The sequence below is a fragment of the Cylas formicarius genome, unplaced genomic scaffold (assembly GCF_029955315.1).
Source record: "Cylas formicarius isolate icCylForm1 unplaced genomic scaffold, icCylForm1.1 PGA_scaffold_8__14_contigs__length_24414737, whole genome shotgun sequence".
Taxonomy (NCBI): Eukaryota; Metazoa; Arthropoda; class Insecta; order Coleoptera; family Brentidae; genus Cylas; species Cylas formicarius.
This window is the reverse complement of record NW_026844361.1, coordinates 8395545-8421745: the sequence shown is the minus strand read 5'-3', so window position 1 is coordinate 8421745 and position 26201 is coordinate 8395545. Positions and strand designations below refer to the sequence as shown.

At 34.7% G+C, this 26201-nt stretch overlaps 2 protein-coding genes across 8 annotated transcripts in view; one reads left to right on the top strand and one right to left on the bottom strand.

The window, feature by feature from the left end:
• Positions 1-26201, top strand: part of LOC132706806 (synaptotagmin-7) — a 327009-nt gene that overhangs the window by 123781 nt on the left and 177027 nt on the right. For 3 of the 5 annotated variants that reach the window (XM_060678357.1, XM_060678355.1, XM_060678353.1), the window contains exons 2-3: positions 10092-10336; positions 14352-14369. In XM_060678357.1, the coding sequence (XP_060534340.1) occupies positions 10098-10336; positions 14352-14369 (257 nt within the window). In that variant the 5' untranslated portion in view covers positions 10092-10097. Of the gene's footprint in view, positions 1-7898; positions 8209-10091; positions 10337-14351; positions 14370-26201 lie in introns of those variants that run through there. The other 2 variants (XM_060678358.1, XM_060678356.1) reach the window with 2 other exon arrangements.
• On the bottom strand, positions 5230-8439 carry LOC132706808 (uncharacterized). 3 transcript variants are annotated; one of them, XM_060678369.1, is made up of 6 exons: positions 8327-8439; positions 6425-7404; positions 5978-6373; positions 5698-5918; positions 5462-5648; positions 5230-5342 (listed from the first exon to the last, which is right to left on the bottom strand). In XM_060678369.1, exons 2-6 carry the CDS (start codon positions 6494-6496, stop codon positions 5334-5336), a joined length of 885 nt encoding a protein of 294 aa, XP_060534352.1. In that variant the 5' UTR covers positions 6497-7404; positions 8327-8439; the 3' UTR covers positions 5230-5333. The 3 variants fall into 3 exon arrangements, with proteins under 3 accessions (XP_060534352.1, XP_060534351.1, XP_060534350.1); XM_060678368.1 differs by having other exon boundaries at positions 5234-5393; positions 5449-5648; XM_060678367.1 differs by having other exon boundaries at positions 5267-5648.

Below are 26201 nucleotides of genomic sequence, written 5' to 3'. Positions count from 1 at the left end.
TGGTCACTAATTTTTCCACGAAAATAAACGTGGCATATATTTTTCACAAATATCGTTTGCGCATAAGCAGGTTACGACGCTGTATTGACGCATCTGCGCCGACTTTGTTGGTTTGCAGAGAAATCTAATATTATCCAGTGTTGCCAAATCACATTTAATATGACATCAAAATCACTGTATACCTGTGTAATTTGTGACGGTCATGGATTTCCTTTTTTCAACTCAACTTTCAGTAACCTTTTGGTTCCGGTTTGTTTGGAGTACAAACATATATCTTTTCACTCTGGCGAACTGGAAATCCCGTTTACGCGCTTTACCCCGCGGTTGTTGAATAAAATATGAAGACAATAATGTTCGACAAGGGCTTGTTAAGCCCTGGTTGCTGGTCGTTTAAATGAATTCTGGAAAAATTCCGGGAAAATAAAGGTCTGCGAATGAGGCGACTAAACACAGCGCTAATAACAAAAGCATTTAATAATCATAAAGGTACGGCGGAAATAAAATAGGATTTATAAGCTTTCGAAATGAGTTGTAAGTCTTCTTACACTCATCGATCTTATTTAACGTTGCTGTGCCTGGGTTGTTCCACATCATCTTCAGCTGCTTCACGCATATCAGAACCTACAAACAGCACCAAGTTCCCCAGCTATCACACTTCTTCCCCTACTTACGTTATTCAGCTTATCTGGGTCGATCGCCCGACGCGTGACGTCAGCGACGGTACTGTGGAGCGAGTCTATGAACGCCGCGTGACACGCGATCAGAGATTCAAGGTCGCAGGCCTTCTCGAGGTCGAGCTCGAACTTCGACAGCGCCTTGGCGAAGACAAACCCGAACAGAAAATGCTGCAAGCTATTTAAAACGTTCACCAGGCAGAATTTCAAATGGTGAAGCTTAGAAGCGACGCCGCCGCTCCTTGACGTCCTGTTGGTCTTGGGTTGCAGATCTTTCAGCGCCAGATGGCTGACGCTGTGCAAAGCCCACTTCAGTTTCAACAGGAACCGGAATATGTCTGAGTACATCCGAATTTGCTCCGCGTTAACGATTACATTCAATGGCCATGAAACGTCGAAGTTTATGTTAACGAACTCGCATATTGAAAGGGAATCCGGGCAAAATAACTCTCCGTTTTTAATTTGGACAGAACACCTGTCGTAAAACTCGGGATAAATGTCCACGAAAATGTCCTGAAGGTGGGACGTCAACCAAACGTTGTTGGCCCAACCTTTGCTCGACGATTTCGTCTGTGACAATTCCTGAAAAATGTCTTATATAGGACTGTGAAATGCTGTATCTCTTACACTATTCGCCATAGAGTAGCCGTAATTTTTTTCTAACAAAACCACCCAGAAAGTGTGCTTTATGAACCTAGACTTTTTTAACACTTTACTGCATATTTATAATTAAGTGGAAGGGGTGATTCAATGTTTGTAGTAGTACTTATTGTTCCATCAAACCCTGTGACATGACTAGTTCTTAGTGATACGGTTAGAGCTGGTTTTTTGATATAATGACAGAAAATTGAAAAATTCTCTAAAAGTTATTCCTAATCTAAAATATTATAGACTTTGACTTTTTTTTTTAAGTTTTTATAATACAATTTCATAATTTTATGTTGTTTTCAATAATAAAAGTTCAACAATTTTTTAAAAAGTGCAAGGTAGTCAAAATGTGGTATTGAGGGAAAACAAATGTGTAGAATCAACTGGTGAATAAATTATAAATTAATACTTACAGACTCAATGCAATTTTTTTGGTTGCCCAAAGATTCAAATTACTTTTGAAATGTTTTTATTAGTAAAATATGTAAACAAATATTTTACATTCATTTGCTGCTTGCTTTCAAAACTTCGAAAACCCTGTATTTTATGGCATTTATTAATACTTCTCAGATTCCTCTTTTCAAAAATAGCTTATATGTCCATGTTAGAACTAACCGCCTTGTTATCGGTAACATACAGGACGTATTACTTATTTATTTTGTTTTTCCACACAGTATATTAAGAATTTTCAGATCAAATTTATTACTTCAATTTACTTATTTATTAACGTTCGAAGTAGCTCCTGGTTAGCAGTAATATATAGATGTTCTATTTAAAAAGTTATTTTTTTTTTTTTTTGTTTTTCTGCTCAGGATACTAAAACATTTTTGGATACAGTTTAATAATTTAATTAATTGCTGTGTTTATTTTATTTATTAATGTTCTAAGTTTTCTAGTTAACAAATAACACATACTTTAACTATTCAAAGATATTTGTGATTTTTCTATTTTTTCTTCTCATTTTAATATCAATTATTAAATACTTTCCGAAGAAATTAGTAATTTTTTTTATCTCTTCAAATAGATTTTAGGGGCGCGTCCAACAATAACGAAACACCCAGCACCCACCCTTCCAAACAGTTCCCTGTAAAAAGGAAATATCATGTCGTCCCAGAACAGGTACAGGTGTCTAAACAGCATCAGTTGTTTCTCGAGCAAGTGCTCCTCCAGCAAAATATTCTTCACCAGTAGCCCGGATACCGTGAAACGTTTATCCAAAATATCTGTTAATACAGTTTCGAAAAAGTTCGTTTTGGGAAACAAATTCGTTGTCGCTCCCGCTACCCTAAAGTAAAGAAATAAGGGGCGTGACCTCGACGAGGCTCAGATTAACTCACCGGTCACACAAACTCGGCCTTTCCTGGACGCGTTTGGGAGGTTGCTCTTCAAAGAACTCCGCGAAAGCGCACATCAAAAACCCGTTGGTGGTGTCGACCAGGTCCTCTAAGCTGTTCATATCCTTGTTAAATATATCATTCTCTCGCTGGGGAGACACTTGGGGCGACGACAATGGGACCGCGTCTTCTTCAAACCCTTCGTCTTCGATGATATTGAAAAAATTACGCAGCTTGCTCAACACGCTTTCAACAAACTCCTGGTAGATCGTATCTAAAATAAATTCATATGGGGGATTTACAGTTTTCCTCTCGTAACACTTTTAGACACCTCGAGATTCCCCTATAATGCTGTACTTCCCCAAAAGCCTCAAAAAATTGATATTCTTCCCGATTTGCAGCACCCTACCGCAAATTATTCGCAAGATACCATTTGCGCCACACTCGTCATCAATCCCGCTTTTTAAGACAAAATCCACGGCGTGTCTTGACGCGTTGGCTGTTCTAAAGTAAAGTAAAGCTTTATTGGTGTTTCCAAATAGAAAGTATTTTTATCAGAGGTCATAATTTTAAAAACTATCACATTTAAACTGGTCAAAATACACGAGTCAATGTGCCATGTTTAAGAAATCTTTCACAGTATAAAAAGATTCTTTAACTAAGAACGTTGTTATTTTTAATTTCAAAGACTTTAAATCTATTTTTTAATATATTGTTTGCTAGCTTATTGAAGAATTTTCGAGCAATCTGAGAAATTCAGTGTTTATATCTTCATTAACACAGCTAGTATAAAAATGAAAGGCATTGTGTTGCATAATTACTTAAATGTTTTTTTTATATAAATTTAGGAATTCTAATATGTATCTGTAAGGTATAGTTGAAACTCAAAGTTTATTAAGGTGTTTAATTAAGAACGTTTTTATTTTTAATTTCAAAGTCTTTAAGTCTATTTTTTAATAAATATCAATTGGTAGCTTATTGAAAAAATGTGGAGCAAATCTGAGAATTTCAGGGTTTGTGTCATCATTAACAACACTAATTTGAGTGAAAGGCACTATGTGTTATATAATTACCTAAATGTATTTTTATATATACCAAGCAATCTTAATATATATCTGTAAGGTATCATTGAAACTCAAAGTTCGTTAAGGTGTTAATTATTCTTATTACTCTCCTCTGTAATGCAAAAATTCAATTTGCCTGAGGAGAATGCCCCCATATCAATGTTTCAGTAGGGACTATTGACTCAAACAAGGAAAAATAGACCATCCCTGGTACTGTCTTAAAGATCTTTTTTATAAGGAATATTGTCTTGGAATATTTTTAGGCAGTCGTGTCAATATGAGCTTCAATTGAAAGTTTGGGATCAATATAAACTCTATATAAATTATATTTATTGAGTTTTTTAGACTAATAACCATTTTTTCTGTCTTTGATTGAAGTTAGAGTTCAATTGCAATATTCAGTTTTGTGGTATCATCGGCAAAGAGATATTTCTTATTTTTATTGGTCTTGCCAATATCATTAATATAAAGAGACCACGGCCTAACTAAAATTGCACCTGTCCCGCTCCACTGACTCACTTTTCGATAACAAATTCCCCGGTATAGTCGCTCAAGTCATCCTTCATCAGCCATCCGTCTATGACACCCAAGTAATAGCGACACGCGCCCAGAAACAACGCGGTCCTCAGGTCTTGATCCAACTTGTCAACCGACAGATTAAGTCCCTCGTGCAACCGGCAAATTAAAGTGGTGGCGCACTTCATGGGCGTTTCAGTCTTAAAATTGAGCACCACCTGTTGGTGGATGCTTTTCGCCCGCCTCAGTGGTTCCATTATGTGAGGTAGGTCATTCGCTAGGTTCAGCAGGGTGTATGTCACCTCTGTAACAATTTTAACTAAGCCCTTGCTTTGTAACAGTTACTACGTTGCATTTTAAAATTGTGCCTGTAATCAAGAAATTGAAAGAAAAACCTTGATAAAATCTTTAAGGATAATTTTGAATGTAAAAATTACACGAAGTACGACAATCAATATTTAAATTCTGTGAATTGAAAAATATCCTCACACTTAAATATCTAAATTACTGCATTACTCTTTGGAGTGAAGCTGGTGCAACAACTTTGAATAAACTTCAACTTAAAGTTATGCTAATAAAAGGTATCTGACAATTAGTCTTTAGTGAATGTGAATTTTTAAGTATTCATACACGTCCATCTATAATAGGGTTTATAATAAAGGTTTGTTATTATAAAGATACAAATGTATATTTACGGGTCACAAACCATATAACACGAAAACCAAATGCTGAAAAATTAACTTCACGATTAATTTTGGATTTGATAAATACTAATAATTCCTAATGGTATATAGTTGGAGTTTCTAGAAATTTGAAACTTTTAATTTGATATTTATGTATATGCGTGTATTTTTTTTATTTTTTCTTTTTCATATTTTTATTAATCTAAAAATAAATAAATTAAGGGCGTGTGTATATAATAACAACACAGATTATTAAAATAAGACACAAATAACTAACCCTGATCGCGAACCTTATCCTCCAGTCGACATAATTTTTGATAGACAGGTCTTGTGATGTCATTAATCACTCTGGCATAACTTCTGTATGTGTGACACACCACCATTCCACTTCCATACAATTCGCCAAGGGAATCTTCAAATTCCCTAAAATACTCCATCAACTTCATGTGAGGAATAAATTCTAGCATAAACAAGCTGAAAGCGGGCTAAGAAGATCCAAAATGGATTAAATAAATACTTTTATAAGTACCATGGACACCTACACATCTAACGCTAGCTACTGTGATATGCTCATTGGGCTGCACATAGTTGCCGCACAATTTGAATGTGGAACAAGTATGATAACCCCACATTTCCCATAAAACCTCACGAATTACTTTATATTCAGTGATTATGGACGGATTTTCTACCACCACAAATCCCTCCACTAGATGTCTTAAGAAATCCTCCCTAGAAAACATTGACTTGCAACAAGTCAACGTGACATCATCAAACTAACCAAATGAGGGCAATGTTGGCTTCCCTATGCTCACTTTCCGGTTTATCCCGAAAAAAATTCTCTTCATACCATGAATGCTGTATAGTAGCCAACAACTCGTCTCTACTGCTCCGCAAATCTAGGACACACTTTCTCTCAGTACTTCTGATAGTTGGCAATTGAATATTGCCAGGAACAACTGGACTCTTTGAATAATCTGAACAATCTTCAACTTCACCTTCCTATGCAACAAATCCATTATTAACTGATTACAACATTTCCAAAAGGGCACCAAACTTACACTCTCATTATCATGATCCGGGTTCCATATCTCAATGCCTTCATTCAAGTATTCAGTCCAATCAATTTCATCATTTTCTTGTTTATCCACTGGCTGTACATAGTCTTGCGGATTTTCCAGAAATTTTTTTGTAGGCGTCTCAGACATACACAACAAAAATTTCACTACATTGAGCCTCGACGTTTGGAGTGCCTTGGGCAAATCTTCGGGAATATATTCACTGTACACCTGGACGAGCGCTTCTGCTTCCCTAAAGAAGCCATGAAAACAAAACTTCTCTCGCATGCCTTGCATGCTACTGTCAACATCACGTTTGTTGAGAAAATACATGGTGTCGCAACGTCTTAGCTTTGTCGTAAAATGTTTAAAAACGCAGTCGAAACCTTCCGATCCCGTCTACAAATCCATCTTTATAAAAGTGTGTGAATAACATCAGCGCGAACTTACATCAAATCCTGAGACATGCCTTATTAGTTCTTTTATGCCGTCGCAAACGTCTTCGGCCAGCGCCTTAGACATATTTCGATGGGAAAACTCTGAAAACAGAATTCATGCAGAATTTCCAACCGAAAACGCAGAGCACAGGTTAGAATCGATTGGAGTTGTCAGCTGATTACCGCTTGCGCGTTTAAAACTTCGGTAGAGCTGGGCGCTTCGAATCGTTCGTTAGCCATTTTGAAATCCTTGCTGGTTTTGAATAAAAAATAATCCAGGTTAAATAGATTTCCATTTTACCCAAATTTCAACGGGCAAGCTTAAAACTTTTGGATTTTAACTGATTTGATAGATAGTTGAAAAAATCCATATATTTTCTGTCTGTGTGAAAAGTATAACGCTAGTTAGTCAGCGTTTTCTTTTATTCGTTCAATACCAAACCGTTATCCGGATGATTTTTTGATTTTAAAATTAAAATTTGTTTGAATGAGTTGGATGGGCATCATGCAAAAAGATTGGCGTCGTTGAAAAAGTAGAGGTTATTGTTACATACAAACAGTTTATTGTGAATTGTTGGCTAGCCCCATTATCGGGGCGGAAATTATTTGATAGTCAAAGCGATTTAGCGTATAGAATTTACATTTAGTTTGATAAATTAAAACACTAGGAATATTTTACTTTTATTTATGGACAATTACCATAGCGATAGGTAAAGAATTGGGTGGGTAGATGTATGAGATACTGTAGGCACTAAACTTCCATTTGTAAGCTAAGTTTTCGACGAAATCGGTTATCATTTTCTTCAACATCGATTAACAACGTCTTCTTCCTTTCGTGCATGTACAGCAGCCCAGCGAGGAAGTTCTACTTTCTTTGTCGGAAGTTGAAAACTCTTCCATATCGTGGCTTGTGTCTCTGATGGGAGATCCTATTCCTTGATTGACCGGACCCGTTTTATCATTCCATATGACGCGAGCTTCTCTGTGAAACACCTATATACACCAGGTCAAGTAAGTCATTTTATATGAGAGCAGCAGAATTCATGTTTGGTCCCAATCTGAATTGGTTTATTTTGAACCAGTTGTGGCCGAGCGGCCTTAATGAACTTGAGTACTTTTTTTTCGTGTCAATACTTACCAACATTTATAAAAAAAAGTATCTATGGTAATGAATAACGAAAATTGGATTTGTATTCTTAATAAAATTTACCTTCCTACCTACAAAATGTTTATAGTTTACTAATACTTCGCTGTAGAGGGCAAAATATCCAGAAAACAGACAGTGGTATGCAGGTATGTTTCTTTTAAACATTAATATAAAACTAACCAAAAATCGCCTTTGAAGATTAAATTAAACTAAAATATACATTTTTTCGATAAAACACATCTTTGCCGAGATATTTGAAATGAAATTATTTAATTCACCGCTGCTTCAAAAGCAGTTCATTACAAATACAGTAGGTTGTGGATTAGAAATAAACACATCAAATTGACATTAGCGGTGGTGGCCATTAATCTAAATAATGCATCTTTGACAACGTTATCATAAAACGAAATAAAAAATAATTTCAAGCAGTTAATGTGCGTACGCATAATGAATATTCCAATAGTGCAATGAAGATATGAAATGTATTTATTCTCAAGAAAAATTTAACAGTCCTGCGGTACATATCCAAATAGAAGGCAAATGGCTCAACACATTTTTCGACTAGGCGAAATTGGGTTTTTGGTCCCAAGCATTATATTGGGCGTCCTAAAGCAATATCGGTGGAACAAGAAGATGAGCTTTTAGTTCAAGTGAGTGAAAATATAATTTAATTGAAATTTAATAAGAAATTGCTTTTTTTGCGCTTTCATTGCTCACCATATAATATTAATTGCCCACTAATACGTTAAGAAAAAGGCAAGAACTCACCGACGCCAAGAGGACAAACAATACGAGGAACATGGCGTACTACCTACTGTTTAAAAACACGCAAATTTCAACATGAAAGGAACAGAATGACAAATCCTTTTACGCTAGGTTCTAATTATATATAATTCGGGATGTTTGTCTACTCTGTCCATTCATTAAGTTTTGCTTAAATAGAACTCGGTATAGGTATATCTACCATAAATTTAATTGTAATTTTTAGTACCAACGAAACTGCAATTATGGGATTCTACTAATTATAAATTGAAATTAATTTAAGCAACCTTAGTTTGTGTTCCCTATGAACCTATGACACATTCAAATATTTGTCTCTCATAATGACGAGAGTTGGTTATTAATAATAATATCATTAATTGATTTCCTATGGATTAAGTGCCACGGTGACCCATTAAAAGTTTTATGAGCAGCAAGATATTTGTTGTTAAATTTGGTATATTTTCGCTGTTGCAATGTTGTCGGTTCTACCCGAAATCACTGGCAACATTGAAACTTCAAATGGAACATAAAAAATTAAACAACTTTCTCTAATTGTCCCTACATTTATCTGCTATCTTGTGCGCAGAAAAATAAATACAAAATCAATCAATTGAAGTTCCGAAAAATTACAAGAAAAAGTATCTGGGGTTTAAATGACACTGTCATTTAAATATTTTGTTTTATTCCAGCAAATTCGCAATGTTTAATTCGCGACGCGGCTCACTTAGAACAAAATACTAAACACATATGGATTCCACCGTCCATATAGATTTTTACCGGTTCAAAATTTAAGTTATATTTTAAAGTTAAAGATAAGTTAAGTTAAGTAATTTAAAAGTTAAGTTAAAATTTTAAGTTTAAACCTTAAGAAACACACGGGAGGATCCAGATTTTGTAATTAAAATATTATTATAGACGAAGCAACAGCAGTTATTTTTAATAGGAAGTGCATGAATATACTACAGAAAGCCCCAGGAAACAGCTAAAAACTAATTAATTACAAATCTGACCAAAACTATTTGACGGCGCTCCGCCATATAATATAGATGAATTAACAAACTATCTGAATGAAAGATTTGAATTGCCAAAAAAGGTAGGGTTATGCGATGGCTAGCTAATAGCCCCCACTTCGAAAATACAAGAGGAAATAGCAGATTGGAGTGTATAATATATATTGAAATTTGTATAAATAAAAATTGAGCATATAGAGGAAATCAATAAAGTTTGAAGTTATTAAATGAAATAATTAAAATAATTAAAGAAAAGTTTATTTTCTAATTCAAATTTGCAATTAAATTCATGGCTGTAAAGATTTTATGTAAGTTTTAGTAACTAAACTTAAGATAATACAGCCAAACTTTAGGTTCTTTAAATAAGGAAGAAAAAAATTTTTCAAATAAATTAAAATCTACTTCGAGTTATCTTTAAGACAGTGCAAGTCATGTTAATAGATTTTCAACATTTTTTTTATATTCTATAATTGCCAAAAGATAATAGAAAATAGATCATCTTCTTGTATTAATTTTTTTCTTTGAACTCTTTAAGATTTGGCTGTAGGTATGGTTCCAAAAATAAACAAACACTCCGCACTAACAATACTTTAAGTGTTCCTGACACTCTCGCATAATGATAACAATAATAAATGAGTTTATTGCAAAAAAAAAAAATAAAAATAAGGGCATCTATCATAACCTGAGACCTAATTTAACTGCTATCTTAATTACATTTTGAAAAATAAACTAAAAAAATAATTTAGATATATTATTTACAGCTGATTATGGAGAAGCAAGAGGTAATCCTGACGGCGGTGTTTTCGTCGCTGGCTGCCCTGATCGTATTGGTCGGCGCGGGGGCGGCATGCTATTTCTTTCATAAGCGTCGCCGCAAGCGCGACGACGACGAGGACGAGGAGTCGCCCGATGGCGGCGGCCGGATCGACGCCGCCTCTGATAAAAAGTCCCGCTTAAACGGATTTTTGAGCCTGAAGACGCCGTTGATCTCGACCAAGACGTTGGGGTGAGTATTCTGATAACGATTAGACGTACAGAGTTCTACGTAACCGCTAAATTGCGAGGTCGCATTTTGTCTACTGTGTTAGAGATGGCGCCACCATAAGTTACATTCCATTTAAGCTTCGTTAGTATCAAAGAGTATAAGATAGAGGTGAAGGTCGGGTATACTGTTATGAATCCCATCTAATATTTGTGTTTAAGTACTAAAGTACTGTCACGGCGGTTTAAAGTAATGCGTCACACTGAAAATACTACAGGAAGTTTGTTAGTTTGTAACGGATAACAGCACATTATTTATATTTTAATAAAAACATTTTTAAATACTGTTTCGACCTAAATTAATTTATTTCACATTTTACGTTTCAAGCTTTAAATTGAATCGAACCGTACGTCCCGCGCGTTTTCCGTTTTCATGACTGAACAAAATCACTAGAGCCTATCTTATACTCATTGGATAATATAATGGTGAAAAACGGGCAATAGATAATAATTAATACATATAAAATGGACAATTTTGGTTTAAATAATCATTCGTTGCAAGTCGATAGCTTATCGATATTCCTTAAGTTCTCTTATAACACCTCAAAACTTTGACACATTTTATTGAAAAAATATAAATATCGATTGAGATGGAAAAACGCGATTCTCATATTACTCATACTGAGCATACATGGTAAGAAAAAAACTGACATGAAAAACTGTGTCCAATTTCAAAATTGGCGTGAACTTTCCGTTTGAGTTACGATATTATGTAAAAAATGTTTATTGACGTGGTGCAACAATAAGACAAAGTTTTAGTTGCTTTTGGAAATTTGCGGTGTCAGCTAATATCAAGTGAAGTCACATTGGAGTAGAAATTTTTTTGAACGTTATCTATATTTTTATCGGTAATTTGGTAAGGTAAATTTGGTTAAACAGCCAATTCTTCCTAAAGTGCAATTCGCAGATGAAGGCTGTCAATGGGGGATTTGCGATGGTGTAGGCGAAAATTCAAATTCAAATCTTAAAGAAAAATTCTGACAAAAGCATCATTACAGAGATTTTAATCTACAATCAAACGAACAGTTCACATTGAAATTGAGTCCAGTTTTGGTGGCTGGTTGTTTTTATAGTGAGTGTATGTATTTTAAACAAAAAAGAATCTATTTTTTATATATTAAAAGACATCTGAGACCCACGGAAGTGCCCAACAGTAACAAATTTTCAAAAATTAAGCAAACTATTTAAATTTTGTTAGCGTCATCTTTACCCTATTACATACTGTACACATAAATTAAATTAAATTAAATTTCGAAGGAAGTTACACATTTTTATTATAAAATACCTCATTATAGTTTAGCTACTATACCACAGATGTCGCCTCTAGTTTATCCTCATAGTGGAGCCTATACGTTCCGCTACTAATCCTTACAATTTAAAACTACCCGTTCTATTATTACGCAAATTTGTCAGTGTGAAATGCGTGCAAGCACGTAAGAGAAGAATCGATATAAAACACAGTACATGCAACTGGATTTAGATGGCGTTTACACTGGGCGTGGCGTACATTACGATAACGATTGCGCAAGAGTTTGCTAGTAGAAGATTCCCGCCTATAGATGACTCTGGTATCGCTCGGAATCGATTATTAGCTTCAGTTTTGTCTGGCAGATTGCTGTACTAATGTCTTATCGATTGAGTGGGCTTTATCAAAGATCAATTTTCAGTAAATATTGCGCAAGTAATTAATTAATTTGATAACGGATGGGGATAAATTTTCCGGCTTCTCCACATCTTTTTCGTCCCGTTTTGTATTATTCGCATCGGAGGCCCCCCGCTTAATCATCAGGTAGACTTATTGGCCGATAAAGTGCCGAAAAGCCTGGGGGCGGCTAAAAATCGCGCTAACTACCCGATCTGCCTTAATCCCGTCCCCGGGGTATCAATTTGGGCCGTCGTTAACATCAGTTCAGGAAACGACGTCCCGTGTCGCCCCCTGGCTATCGGATAAATCAACTGAAATGCGTATAATAACATGACGGGGATAGGGCTTCGATTGTTATTCGTTCTGTATACGGCAATTTATTTTAGAATAAATTGAAATTTGCGATATATGCAGTTTATTGTAAATAGACATTTTTAGGAAAATTAGTTATTCAAAATAATTACCTTAACTATAAAATTACACAAAGCCATGCGGATTGGTAATTAACGTGGAACAGATTGATGGCCATATGTTAATGAAATGTTTTTTGATTGTCAAGCCTTGTTCTCATGTTTTGCGGTTTATTGATTGTATAATAAATAGCCACCATTAGTCAATTTATTATAAAAGCTCTAAGTTTAAACAGTATCCCCACTTCCACTTTTCTGTTTGAGGTTTGTTTTCACATTAGTTTGAAACTTGTTTGGGGATGTTTGGAGTGTGCGCAATTGATCTTTACCTTTTCCCCATGAGTTTCCACATGAGTGTGTTCAAACCACTATTCAGCTGTTTTTTCATACTTTCCTAAAAAATTTGGCAACGCAACTGTCAACTGGCAAATTGTTGGCACATGCGCGTAATACAATGAAAGAATAAATAATTAAAGCAAATATCAAAAATAAAAAAATCAAAAATGAATTCTTTAAATGAATTAGAATGTTTAATTTCATCCGAAATTAGCTACTAAAAATAGTACTAAGGGACCAGAGATGTTTGGAAGAAATATTTCCCCAGTTTAATGAAAACATGAAATATCAGTAAATTCTTCTTGAACTATAGAAGAGTCTATATATAGACAAATTTATAAAATACATACTAATAAACGTGATTAGTAGTAACACTTTCATTAAAGTTTAGCGTAATGAGAATGTGTATTATTTCTAACTTTTTGAGGATAAATCATGATTCCAGAACCCCAAGTAACAAGCAACGAAGATAACTTAGAAGAAGTCAGTTGATTTTTCCTCAATCTCTATTATTTAAGAATAAGTTAGTTGTATATCGATATCAACCTATGCGACCCCTTATGCGTTTATGTTTTCGAGTTAAATAAGAACAAACGGTGATCAGATGTGTAAGGGTGATTTGAGTTATTGCACACCCAAAATAGCTGCCTTATATACCACTTGCCTAATATACCATTTTCTACAGAAAGTTTTGAAAGATCGCTCTTTGATAGATAAAGTTATGGCTAAACACAGTTTCTAATAATTCTGAATTCTATTTGCAGCATATTAAACGCCGAAACTAAACAATAAAATACATAAGCGAACCTAGCACGCACATTTCGAAAAATTTCTCTAAATGGGGGCAAGATTGCTTTTAAAACTAAAAATACCATAGGAAAATTTAAAAAACAATAAAACTAAGTCACAAAAAAACTCAAAAATCGCGTTAACTGGCTAAAATATAAATCGTGTCCTAAAATTTATATGGGACAAATAGGAACATTAAAGATACGTATTAACGAACCTAAACGAGCGTATAAAAATAAATTTTCGTATCCTAATTATTCCGTTTATTTAAATTCAGAAATGCCCAAGTTTCCTAATAATTTTGATATTTTTTTGGATGCGATGGAGATTAACAAAATGAGTAATCCTAATTGATTAGTTAATGACCAATTGGATTTGAATGAATCTTCGTGTGTTAAATCTAAACCTAAAAACCCCTACAATAACTGTAATTAAGAATTCATTACCACCTTTTTATATTTATAGATTGTAATTTTTTGTATTTGATAAAGACAGTGTGGGCGTATCGTCTGTTTTTATTTAATTTTCATTAAGTAAAAGTTTTATTTCTGATGTTTTTACATCGATTAAATACAAGTTTCGAATTTGTTTCAAACTTGACATGCCCCACAAGAACGCCTTGGAAATGACACCGAACAAGTTTTTGGTTTGGTGTGGAAACAAACCTTATAGTGGATTAAAAACAATGCGTTAGCGTATAGCCGAGCCGCTTTCAGCTTTTACTATACCTTTGCCGCTTTATTCTTCCGCGTATCTTTTATCCGTTCTGTACCTCTACTAATCTTCTTTCTATGTTGCAGCATTGCCAACACTATAAGGTAATTAAATGTCGCAGCGTATTGTGTTCGTGCTGTATTACTGTTTTTGTGTTAGATGTTTCCTTTCCCTCTTGTTGTTTGCCGCACAATATATGGCATTAATTTTGTATATAGTCAATGTGCGAGTATATTTCAATTGATAATAATACCTAATGGTAATTATAACTATTATAATACCAGAAATTATTGTTTAATTCTTGCAACTAGTCTAATAGACTAGTCTGTTAAAACCGTTTCCTAAACCTGAATAATCTAATACTGCAATCAAGCAAATTTGGCTAACAATGTAAACAGGAGGGTAAAAATTCGATAATGTATTTAAATAAGTTGAAAATATTGTAAGAAAAGAAGCCGAAATAATTTTAGAAATACGATGAAATTTATTAATTGGATACTGCAAACACACTATTAAATAATGATAGATAATACTCTACAATTGTAAGATGTTATTTTTTGGTACCAGTCAATTAAAAACTGGTCAATTGATTGGTCAATTGACCAGTTCAAACACTAGTTAAAAGGTTCTGAAAGATTTATAATGTGAATGTCAACTCTAAAAAAGAACTTCTTATTTTAGCAAACTTATTAGCAATCTTGAAGCAAAAACCAAAGACAGCATAGGGAGTTATGCGATTCGTTTGTCTCACGCCCTATGTTAATCTTAGAAAAGATTTTTGCACCTTTTGGACACGGTATCGATCTGAATCGTCAAGAGAGGGAAAATGTACGTTACTGCAGTGGTTGAACTGGGAAAGGACTAGTGCATCACAAAGCACTTTACAGGTTTCTTTACCGAGGTCATTTCTGATACTATAGATGCGTGATATTCAGGTCTTATATTTGGTTAGTTCTGTTTAGTTAGTTTTGGTGCATGTTGTAATCTACCTAGAATTTTGCAGATGTTAGAAAATATCAAATTCAAAATATTGACTTTAGTGTCATTCGGATAGGCTGTCTTTTGCGTAAAAATATTAATTGGAATGTTTAAGCTATCTGTACCTTGGGGCACACCGCTAGACATAGCCAATTGAGCAGAGTACCTATATAATAAACAACAATGAATATATCTTCATAAAATCTTCACTAAATCCGATATGACGGGTTAAACGGGTTAAACAATCTTGAAGTCAAGCATATCAAATTCGTTACTAAGATTGAGTCAAACTAAAACATACCTTACTACCCAGGATGTCACCTAGTCTCATAGGATTTGATACTTATCCAAAAATTATTTAATTTGCTTATTCAACATATTATCGTGTCATAGTATAAGAGAATACTAACTTAAAATATATTCATTAATTATATGTGTAATATATCAGTAATGAGAGTTTCGATTCTAGATAAGCCCGTCAATAACTTTAAATTTACGATGATTTGTCAGGTTCCTTCTCGTCAGGTGATTGATGGCTGTGTTAAAGCGTATTGCTAAACTGTCTCGCTACTTTTGAATAAATTATACATCAGAAAAATACATCTCTTTGCAGTAATGGGCTATATGTACTTAATTTTTTATTTGATAGAAATGTTTATTGTTGGATTTGGAACACACCATCCAAATATTTTTAAATAATAGAATAGTTTTAAGCGTATTCGAAGTGGGATTCGACGCGAAAGCCGCAAACATCCCTATATATAAAGTTACGTGTAATAGGCAGTAATATTCTTAACCTTAAATATTTATTAAATAATTTTTTATAAAAAGAACCAAGCAAAGTTGATTTTACCTTTTCTAAACAATTAATTTGTAGAAAACAATACAGCTGCTATGAAAGCAACTATACAACTATAGGATTATCTGACTAGTCCTTCAAAATTTCGTATTCACTATTAATTGAAATTGTTCTTAAAACTGCTTAAAACAATAATAAAACTACCACAAACTTTTTCAAACGCTCAAACAATGGGAATACCACAACAAAAATTACAACGATGCCATAGAATCCATAAATAAAAGATTTTACGGCCATTTAGCTACTAGACATACAGAGGCCCTACCTATGCTAATAGTACAGGAACTCGTGAAGCAACTGTGTAACAAAATTTTGAGAAGATCTGCATGCGCGAGATTTGAAATTCGTTTTTAACCAATGGCAGCTCTAATTGCAAATTCTGACGTTCTACCCATAAGGCCTTGCGACTTCCAACAATCACAAGGTTATCATTGTTTGGATGCTGCATTTTTACGGCAGTATTTTCTCGAAATATGTCGAAACCCCATTGTTGGGGTTGCTGGCGAAGGACCACCCTGTTTCCAGGGACGAGATTGACGACAATTCGAGTGGATTGTAATTACTCTTTTATTTTTTAAGAAACACTTAGAAACGAAGAAAACTTAATAACAAAATTCTGTGACTGCTCGCTTTGCTCTTCCCGACTTCACGTCCTCGCTCCGTCTCGCAAAATGCTTCTTTCTTCCGACCGTCTCTGTCCACGTTTCGCAAAGCTCTTTTGGCTTTCGTCGTGCCGCCCCAACTTCGCGCTAGCTTCGCACTGTCAGCCTTGTTGCCGAGTCTTTCACAAAGTCCAACATCCATTAAATTTTCAGGCAAAAATAAATTAAGGTGTGGAAGGCGTTGTTGAAAAAATTAGCGACAAATGCAGGGTTGATATTATGCTGAATTACAGCATACGGAAGGGCCTCCTTAGTATAATTCTGTAAGTAATTTAGCGTTTTGGTTCTTTAGGAGTTATAGACACGATACCAGCTAATTTTTCGCGAATTTGTGTCCTTAAATCGGCGCAAACAGTTTTTTTTTATAAAGTATAGGTTTAGCCTTTATTGAAAATGTAAATAAAGTCGAATTCACGATTCATCTAAGTAGAAAAAATGTAAAACAAGCATCTAGTAGTTGCTGAAAGTTTCGCCTCCCAGATATAGAATTATGATTACTGCCAATGGACAATTTCATTAAAAATCTATAGGTATTGCAAAATGTAATCAAGAAAATTTAAACTAGTATAAAACAAGTCAATAAACAATATACTGGATTTTATTAAGCACTTCAAACAAATATTTTCATTTCCCTCCTTTCTAGTATTGGCATTATGGATTTTTCTTATACACCCACAAGTTATACATGCGTGGTAAAAACATTTTTTGCAGGTTACGCAACGCTAAAAAGTGTCGTTTAGTGTCACAAAAATATTTTGCTTGCAAAAATTTCAGGATTTCTACCGCAAAAAAATCCCACGGGCTGTAGATACTAGTATCAGTTCACACAGTAATTTAGCTATATTTTATTACAATCGGGATTGAAATGTAGATAAAAATGACTTTTCCAGAAATGCTCGGGATGTTTTAAAAATGTAAGCTCGCATGAAACATTCTAAAATGAAGATGTCCTATTAAGAAATATTTTTTCCAGACCCACACTTCAGACTAGTTTTGTAGACATGATTGTGGTTTGTGCCACAATTACGACTCACCTTTAATTATAATAGCATTTTATCAACTCGTTTTCAAGTTCACAGAATATGAATTATTTAATAAGGCCTTTATTGAAAAGAATAAAATACATTGTTGCTTATAAACACAATAAAAAATAAAATAAAAATATATGCTGCATTTTTTAATAGCATATTGTTTTATATTCGCACAATGGCGTCCTACATACGATGCCTCAGTATTACTCTTTTCAAGGAACTTTTATATTACATGATTTGAGAGGATTACCACCATTAAACATTGCAAAAAAGACGATGAAAGCAATAAAAAAATTATTCATTTATAAGACATTAAACTATTGTTAATTATTAGTAGAATAACTAAAGCAAAAATTTCATTAACTGTAAATTCAAAGAAAATTTAAATCAGAAGCACTTGTTGACAATATGTTACTATGCCATAAGTTCTTTTTTAAAAATTGATGACCGCTGGTTATTTTGTGCCAGGCTTTTCTATAACTTGCAATATTATTTTAACTACCGCTGAAGATTAAAGATCTGCTGGCGTCTGCTCTAGTTTTACCTAGTAAAGAAATTATTATTACGACTTATTGGAAATAAAGCCCATAATCGCCTCTCTATCAACTTAAATTTCTCTTATGTTCAAAATGACAAATTTTCACATTCACAAATTATGTTTAGAATTTTTAAAACTACCAAAAATTTGCAAGAAAAATATAGATATTTTATAGCAAAAATGTTGGTAACATATTACCAACAAAATAATATTTTTGAGCAATGTGGAATTATAATATTCGATAAATTTTATCAGTCTGGTTAGATATACATCAGAAGTGAAACAGTTAAATAAATAAAAAAAATTAGAAAAGCAGGTACCACTTGGGACACTAAAAATGTACTACCGGTAAATAGAATGACCAGAAAACGAGTAAACCGATTTACAACTGATAATAATATCTATCTACTTTATCCAGAGTTTACGACCTCTTCTATATCTTAAAATGAGATAGAGAATCCTATAATTTGTCCAGAAACTTGTACAAAATAGTTATTCATACAAGGGAGGTATGTGACACGTATGAGTCAAGGACATAATTTACTCCCGAGCCATCAAGGGCTGCGAAAATAGTCGGAGACTAATCAAGATCCCTTCCATGTTGTGCATATAATATTTTTCTTACTCAAATTGTCCCTAATCCAACAAGCAGACTTCCAAATCAGTATTTATTGATAGAACTGTTTATATTTAATCAGTGTGAAGTTGTGGATATGTAATGCAGTATTCGCTTACCTCCCTAAGAAGGTAGGTAACATAAAAATGAAGTACCCTAAAATTTTGAAAAGTTGCCTAGAATTCCTGGTAATTCTCAAAAATTTCCTGTCATGTCTCCAGACTTCCCAAAAATATCCTGTAGATATATTGTTTAAATTCTTCCTGTTGCAGCTGAACGATTCTAGTATTTCCCCACTTTCTTCGGAGCAACTATTGAACGCACAAATTATACAAGTTTTTGAGTGGGAGTACTATAGAAACCACTTTTAAAATTTTTAAATTGACTGGTACATAATGCTACACACCTGTATATACGCACTTTCTTTTCCTTACAGTTTTGACCACAAACCCAATTTTTTCACAAAAACACGAAAACGCTACGGAGGGAATCATAAACACCAAAAATGTAAACAACTTGGCACAGACTGTTAGTATTCTCTGAAAATAGCAATTACCTAGCGCGGCGTTGCCAATTATATTCGGATTTCAGAGACTGATTTTGCTTTATTATAAAAAATAGTCAATTTTCCTCAGATACATTAAGGCAATGTGGCAACTCAGTTAGTCGGGGGGTGACGCATGCGCAAAATGCAAAAAATGCGAAAATATCACACCCACCTGCGGTGCATTACTTTTTACCGTAGTAGGGCTATTATTTTTTTTATAACTATATGGTTACGCCAGAAGGCGTTTTCATGTGACGTCATGTTTAAAGAGATTTGGGTCCCTAATTTTAAAAGAAATAATTTTTTGCCAAAAAAAAAATCATCAGGGAGACTGAAGCAGGTCATTGAAACATGATGTACATTACAAATTTAACATTCATGCAAGTTCTTATTATTTTCTTGTCAAATGCAAAAAGAAGAAGATTATCTATGGTCGATGACCGACAAAGTCATAACCATGAGACCGCGTACGAAAATTAAAGACTATCCGGCCGTTTTTCGTTTACGGTTCCCGTCAGAGGTGAAATCTCATCCGCGAAATCACCCCTTTCGTCGTATCGTCAGTATACATCGCGCCCTCGCCATCTTAACGGCCACCATCGTCCGTTTTCGTTCGTTGAACTACCGTTTCAGTTTTCCGCCTCTTTGTCTGTAAACCTGACCGGCTGTACGCCGCGTTGTTTCTGAGCGAATACTGGAAATGAAATATGCACTCCGACCTCGGCGTCTGCAAGAGACAATCAGATTTTCCCCCCACGGAAGGTGGACCAAAAAAAACTTGGCCCCTTCCAACTGTACCTGACGTTTGTCTCGAAGTAATCCCGATGTTCATCGGTCCGGAAAGCGAGATATACTCAAAAAGAACTTGACGAAGAAGAAATCGTCAAAATATTCGTTAAATTAATCTCCGCTGATTTTGGCCTTTTTTAGATTTGTTTGTCGCGTGACTACAGCGATATCAAAACATATAATTCAAAATATAATAAATGAAATTAAGCAAAATCCATTCGTACCCAACCTTACATATTTGAATTAATATTATTTTGGGTAGCTCACGGTCACGCTCGGGTTGACATCACTGAGGTAGTTCTATTGGCGTTTGCTGGGTGTCTCTAGTACGCAGTCAGTTGTCACTCTTGTAGAGTGAGGTTATATCTATTATGTATTTATTTCATAAACTCTTTCCTTGTTTGCTTCTAGTATGACAAACTCAAGCAAGAAAGTGGGAAACAGAGTACTTCTTTAAGCAAGTGAGTGTCTGAGTTGGAAAGAAACCAGTAAAGGTTACTGAGTATATGATATATAGAAACGATGCATTTTTAATATTTAACAAGCTTATGGAAACTGAAAATTTTCGGGTGAAGAAGTTGTTAGCTACGGATGGAGCTCATGCAATGGCTAACGTGGGGAACAATGACCAATATCCGGAGAACAGTTGCAAAATAGTAAATAAAATAGGAGCGCATGAGCTTCAAAAAGTACTATTCAGAGAACTAACAGTTTTAGAATCCCATTATGGTGATCTGTTGCTTCACACAGAGGTTCGTCAAAGAACTTGAATCTCTGAACTCGAAGATCCCACATGGCTACAAGATTTTGTCCTTCTCACAGATGTAAGCGAAAAGTTAAATGGTTTGAACCTGCAGCTTCAAAACAAATATAAGAAGATAGAAGTTGAGTTTCAAAATGATCTGTTTCTGAGAACTTCGACTCCCACTGAAAATATTGAGCCTCTGGCGCCTAAATCATCCATTCATCAGGCTCTACATATTTGTGTGAAGCATCTTTTTCAAGTATGAAGTTCATAAAAAACAATAATGGAAACAGATAGGCCTATAAGTATTTGGACAACTACATCAGTATGGTGGTTACAAGATACTCTCCAAACTTCAAAATGACTAAAGAGTTCTACCGCTCTCATGAAATGGGAATTCCTTGCTAGCTCACTAAAGGATTTCTAAATGTTATGCAGGCTCACTGGCTTAAAATTTTTGTGACCACTGACTTTAATCGTCGTCAGATCGAGTTAAACTTTCCTACTCATAGCTACACTTTAAAGTCTCTATAAAGTATTCACAAAAGTCATCTCATATAATTTAATGACTGAATCACATGCAGGCGGCGCGGCGTCATATGGTAAGAATAATACTCGTTATGACATTTAAGATATGAGTTTTCAGGCGAAATAACGTCAAATTAAATGCCTCTCGTGTCATTAGATCTTGCCAGTGGGAGAAAATAATGACGGTAATAAGGTCCTGCGTTGCCAAATTTAGTCGCCTTCCGTCCGAATACAAAAATTGTCACGAAAGGTTAATTTTTCCTACGAAAATTAATTATTTCTTAAATTTAAACGCAAAAAGATATATCTTTTTCTGTCACCATCACAAAATTGTATTATCTCAGGCTAAAGATCTACGGTGTTTTTTATACGTTTCCTACATTTCTGATTAACGTTCGTGCATGAGAAAGTTTTTGAAAACCGCTTGGACTCAGAGTTACAATTTAGTGGACGATGAACTGTATCAGCTGGGTACTAAGGAAAGAACTATTAAATTAAAATTTACATTAGAAAAAAAATTAAAAAAATCGTTTAGTTTGCAATACTTGTGCGATTTTTATGTTTTGTTTGTTGTTTAGTTAAACGTCCATTTTAGTAAAACATAATATAATTAGTTCTCTTATTAGTTAATACACATATTTAGTACATCTATAAAATTCTCAGGTTTTAAGTACAACACAGCATCTTATAACTACTACACTTAAACTATTATATATGCCTCACAGACTTTTGTCGTCACAGAAGATTATATAATGGGTGTTTTTTTCAATGTATAGAACTTTAAGTAGGCATTACTGTTCAAGATGGCGACCGATTCAACAGCTGTTAAGTGATTTATTCTCAGTTTGGTTTGGCAATTCATCATGAATAGACTCACGTCTGAAGGCTTGCAAATAGAGCAATATATATTCAAAAATAATGGTTCTATGCGGAATACGGATCGCGAACTACGTCCATTTTATCGTCGAAAAAAAAATCGTCCATCAGAGCAGTTAATTCGATTAACCATGGAACGTTTTCGCACCACGTTTACTCTTATTGACAACTCGCATTTCCAGAGGCGCCGTACGGTGCGTACAGAAGAAGCTGCCGCTGTAGAGCGTAGCATTGATTAAGACCCGAATGAGTCCATCCGCCATCGAGCATAGGAATTGGATCTGTGTCCATCCACTTTATGGAAGATTTTGTGGAAGGATCTTGTTTTACGTGCTTACAAAATCCAACTCGTGCAAGAATTGAAGCCAAACGATCATCAAGTAAGGTGTAGATTCGTCAAATGGGCCCAAAACGAGATTGCCGTTGTTCCCGATTTTCATAAGCGAATTTTGTTTAGCGATGATGGTTGAATGGCTACGTCAACAAACAAAACTGCCGCATTTGGAGCGAAGTTAATCCTCAAGTGCATGTCGAAACACCGTTACATCCAGAAAAACTGACTGTTTGGTGCGCTTTATGGGGTGGTGGAATCATTGGTACGTACTTCTTCAAAAACGATGACGGCCAGAACGTTACAGTCAATGGTGATCGGTATAGAGCTGTGACTACTAATTCTTTCATTCCTGAATTGTATAACCATGATGTCCAGGTGACTTCAACAAGACGGCGCAACATGTCACACAGCTCGGACCACAATCGATTTATTGAAAGACTCGTTTGGTGACCGCCTAATTTCACGTTTTGGACCTGTGAATTGGCCTCCAAGATCTTGTGATTTAACACCGCTAGACTACTTTCTGTGGAGTTATGTAAAGTCATTGGTCTATGCGGATAAGCCACAAACGCTTGACAATTTGGAAGGCAACATTCGCCGTGTTATTGCCAAATGTTGGAAAAAGTAATCGAAAATTGGACGTCCAGATTGGACTACATCCGCGCCAGCCGTGGCGGTCATATGCCAGAAATCATATTTAAAATGTAATGCCACAAGATTATCTTTCGGATATATAAAATTCATGTCAGTCGAATAATCCATCGTTGTTTTATTGCAACTTAAAGTTCTATACATCGAAAAAAAACACCCCTTATTAGGATTTATAATAAAAATAATAAAAGATTTGCAATCATTGAAACTATATCCTCATTTACTAATATCCAGAACTATAAGATAACTTGAAATGTGTTAATAGTTCAGTAACAGGTTAACATAGCCATAGTTTTGGTTACAATACAAGAGATTCGTTGGATATATTAAAATTGTGTTGGTTTTCTCAGTAAACTGTGCAATATAAAATTCTGTGTTCTGTGCTCCTCCCCATACACCAGTATACCATAATTTAATAGGGACACCACTAATGCTTATAGCGAGATTTTTCCTTAACATAATATTTTGCAATAGATAAAATTTATGTGTGATGCATCTCATTTTATTGCACAGGTACAGAATATGTTGATCCCATTTTAAATTGTTATCTAGTGTATAGTATTTGATACCGACACACTTTCAGGGATCCCGTTACATTGTTCACAATTATAATAAGACCGACTGGCTGCTGTCAGAGAGTAGGCAATATATTGTGTTTTTGCAATATTTAAACTTAGCTTTAGCGAGTCGAGATCATTTTTAATGCTAAAAAAATCCGTCTTTAGATTTTCTCTGACTTCTAAGTTTCGGCAGAGATAGCGGTATAGATGACGGCTGTCCAAGTAAATATTAAAAAGTATGGGTCCTATTCGTACCCTGTGGTATGCCGTGTTTAACTGTCTCTATCTCGCTCATATTCTCCTCGATCTTGAACCCCCACTCCGTAGGTTTCTAAATCCTCCTCACCCTCCGCAAGATCGATAGAGGGTGCAATACATTTTTCCCTATTATTCATTTTTTCTGAGACACTATTCACCAATTCAAACATTGCATCCGCTGTGCTGTTTCCTCCCTGAAACCAAATTGGTTTTTTGAGAGGATATTATTTTTATGCAAAAACTAGGTCAGACGCTCTTTTAAACATTTCTCAAATACTTTGGCACCATTAGAGATTATCGTAATAGGCACATAATTGCTAGCTTTATCTTTGTCGTCCACCTTGTATATAGGGGTAACAAAAGAAGTTTTAGAATGCGCTGGAACTTTTCCGGTTCTAAAAATGAAGTTGATAATGTGTGCGAGAAGCGCTTTGATATATTTATATGGAAATTTCAAAGAATTAGCAGCTATACGATCACTACCCGCGGAGCAGTTATTCTTTAGAAGCTTTATATACTTGATTGACGCATTTGCCTTATTTTTAATTTTAAAAGGCTGCCGTGGACAATTTATTGCCTGTGATATTTTTTACCCAATACTTATAAGATAATCGTTAAATATTTGTGAAATTGGTTTAGGATCTGTTATAGTTATATTGTATACCATCTAAAAAAGAGGATTGCGGGTAAACATTGCACCCTAAAATAGTACGCATGCTCTTATAAAGACAATTGCAGTCTATCTCCCATAGATACAAGCTATCAAAAGAAAACTGCATAGTTATTCTCGCAAAGAGTCAATTTTTTAGTGGTAAGTCCTTTATATTACTGGGATGTTCAATGGGCTCTTTATTTTACCATGATTTCAATAAAGGTTTAACATTTGGTTTTTGTATCAAAAACCGTCACGTTGGATTTACTAGTAAAGTCCAGTCAGAGTAATTGGACGTCATAGCATGACATCTTTCTAATCCAAAATGCCACTTGTCTCGTTAGTATAAACAAAACATCCTCTGGGGAATCCCGAAGTCATTGTCACTATGCCAGGAAACAGTAGTCAGTAGTATAGTTCGCGAACGATATACCTGATTATGTCGTAAAAACCGTATATCATTATATCGTTTTAACAACACAATCCGGTATTTAACTTTCGTAAATTTCTAACTAATTTCTAAAGGTCTAACCGCAGGCCTACCTCGCTTGGGTTTGTCTGTCCATACAGATGCTGAAAGCTGACGGATTTGTGTAGAGTTTTATTATGCAGCGAAAAATCTATTTTACTCTAAAATGATTATTATTAATATAAATGAAGCAGCAACCGGCAAATGTGTCAGAGTCTTTGATCCATTTGGACTTGACGGATGTTCATCATCAACGATTATTGCGTCATTAACCACAATCTCAACTTCTTCTTCGCTGGATATCGCAAATGACTAATAAAATTGAATAATGTAAGAAATAAATTGTAATAAAATGTATATGGCACTTCAATAAAAACGGTACACTGAGTCTTGAAAAACAATTGAATAACAGTAAGTTGGTAATTACTAATTACAAACACAAGACGGAATAAAAATAGCTCCAAAGCTTCGACGGCTAAGAAAGTACCGTTTCATAAAACTGACAGCACGCCCCCACTAATCAACCAATAGCAAACTGGGAAAACATCAGTTAGGTATAAATCAATTGGCTACATAAGATTTTGTATTGTATAGGAAAATATTTCAGTCATTATATTAAACCCTTATATTAGTTTAAGCTTTCTAATGAGTTTTTAATGTTTGAGATCAACCTTTCTAATGGGCAAATTCAGCTTGAAATGGGACTACCTCAAGTAGTTACTGTTTAATGTGAACAAAATTTCGCTAGTCTTAAAATACAACAGTCCGCATAGCACATTTCTTTTCGGCTAACAACTTAAATTCGGCCCTGACTTGTGGTACACGTGTTGAAGAGAATGGTTC

Bases quoted from the DNA above. Each gene is read 5' to 3' on its own strand.
- LOC132706808 (XM_060678367.1), bottom strand. From the start codon at position 6,496: ATGTCTAAGGCGCTGGCCGAAGACGTTTGCGACGGCATAAAAGAACTA. The intron at 6,374-6,424 runs GTAAGTTCGCGC...ATGGATTTGTAG, and splicing joins GGCATGTCTCAGGATTTGAT to ACGGGATCGGAAGGTTTCGA. The intron at 5,649-5,697 runs GTTAGTTTGATG...AATGTTTTCTAG, and splicing joins GCCAACATTGCCCTCATTTG to GGAGGATTTCTTAAGACATC.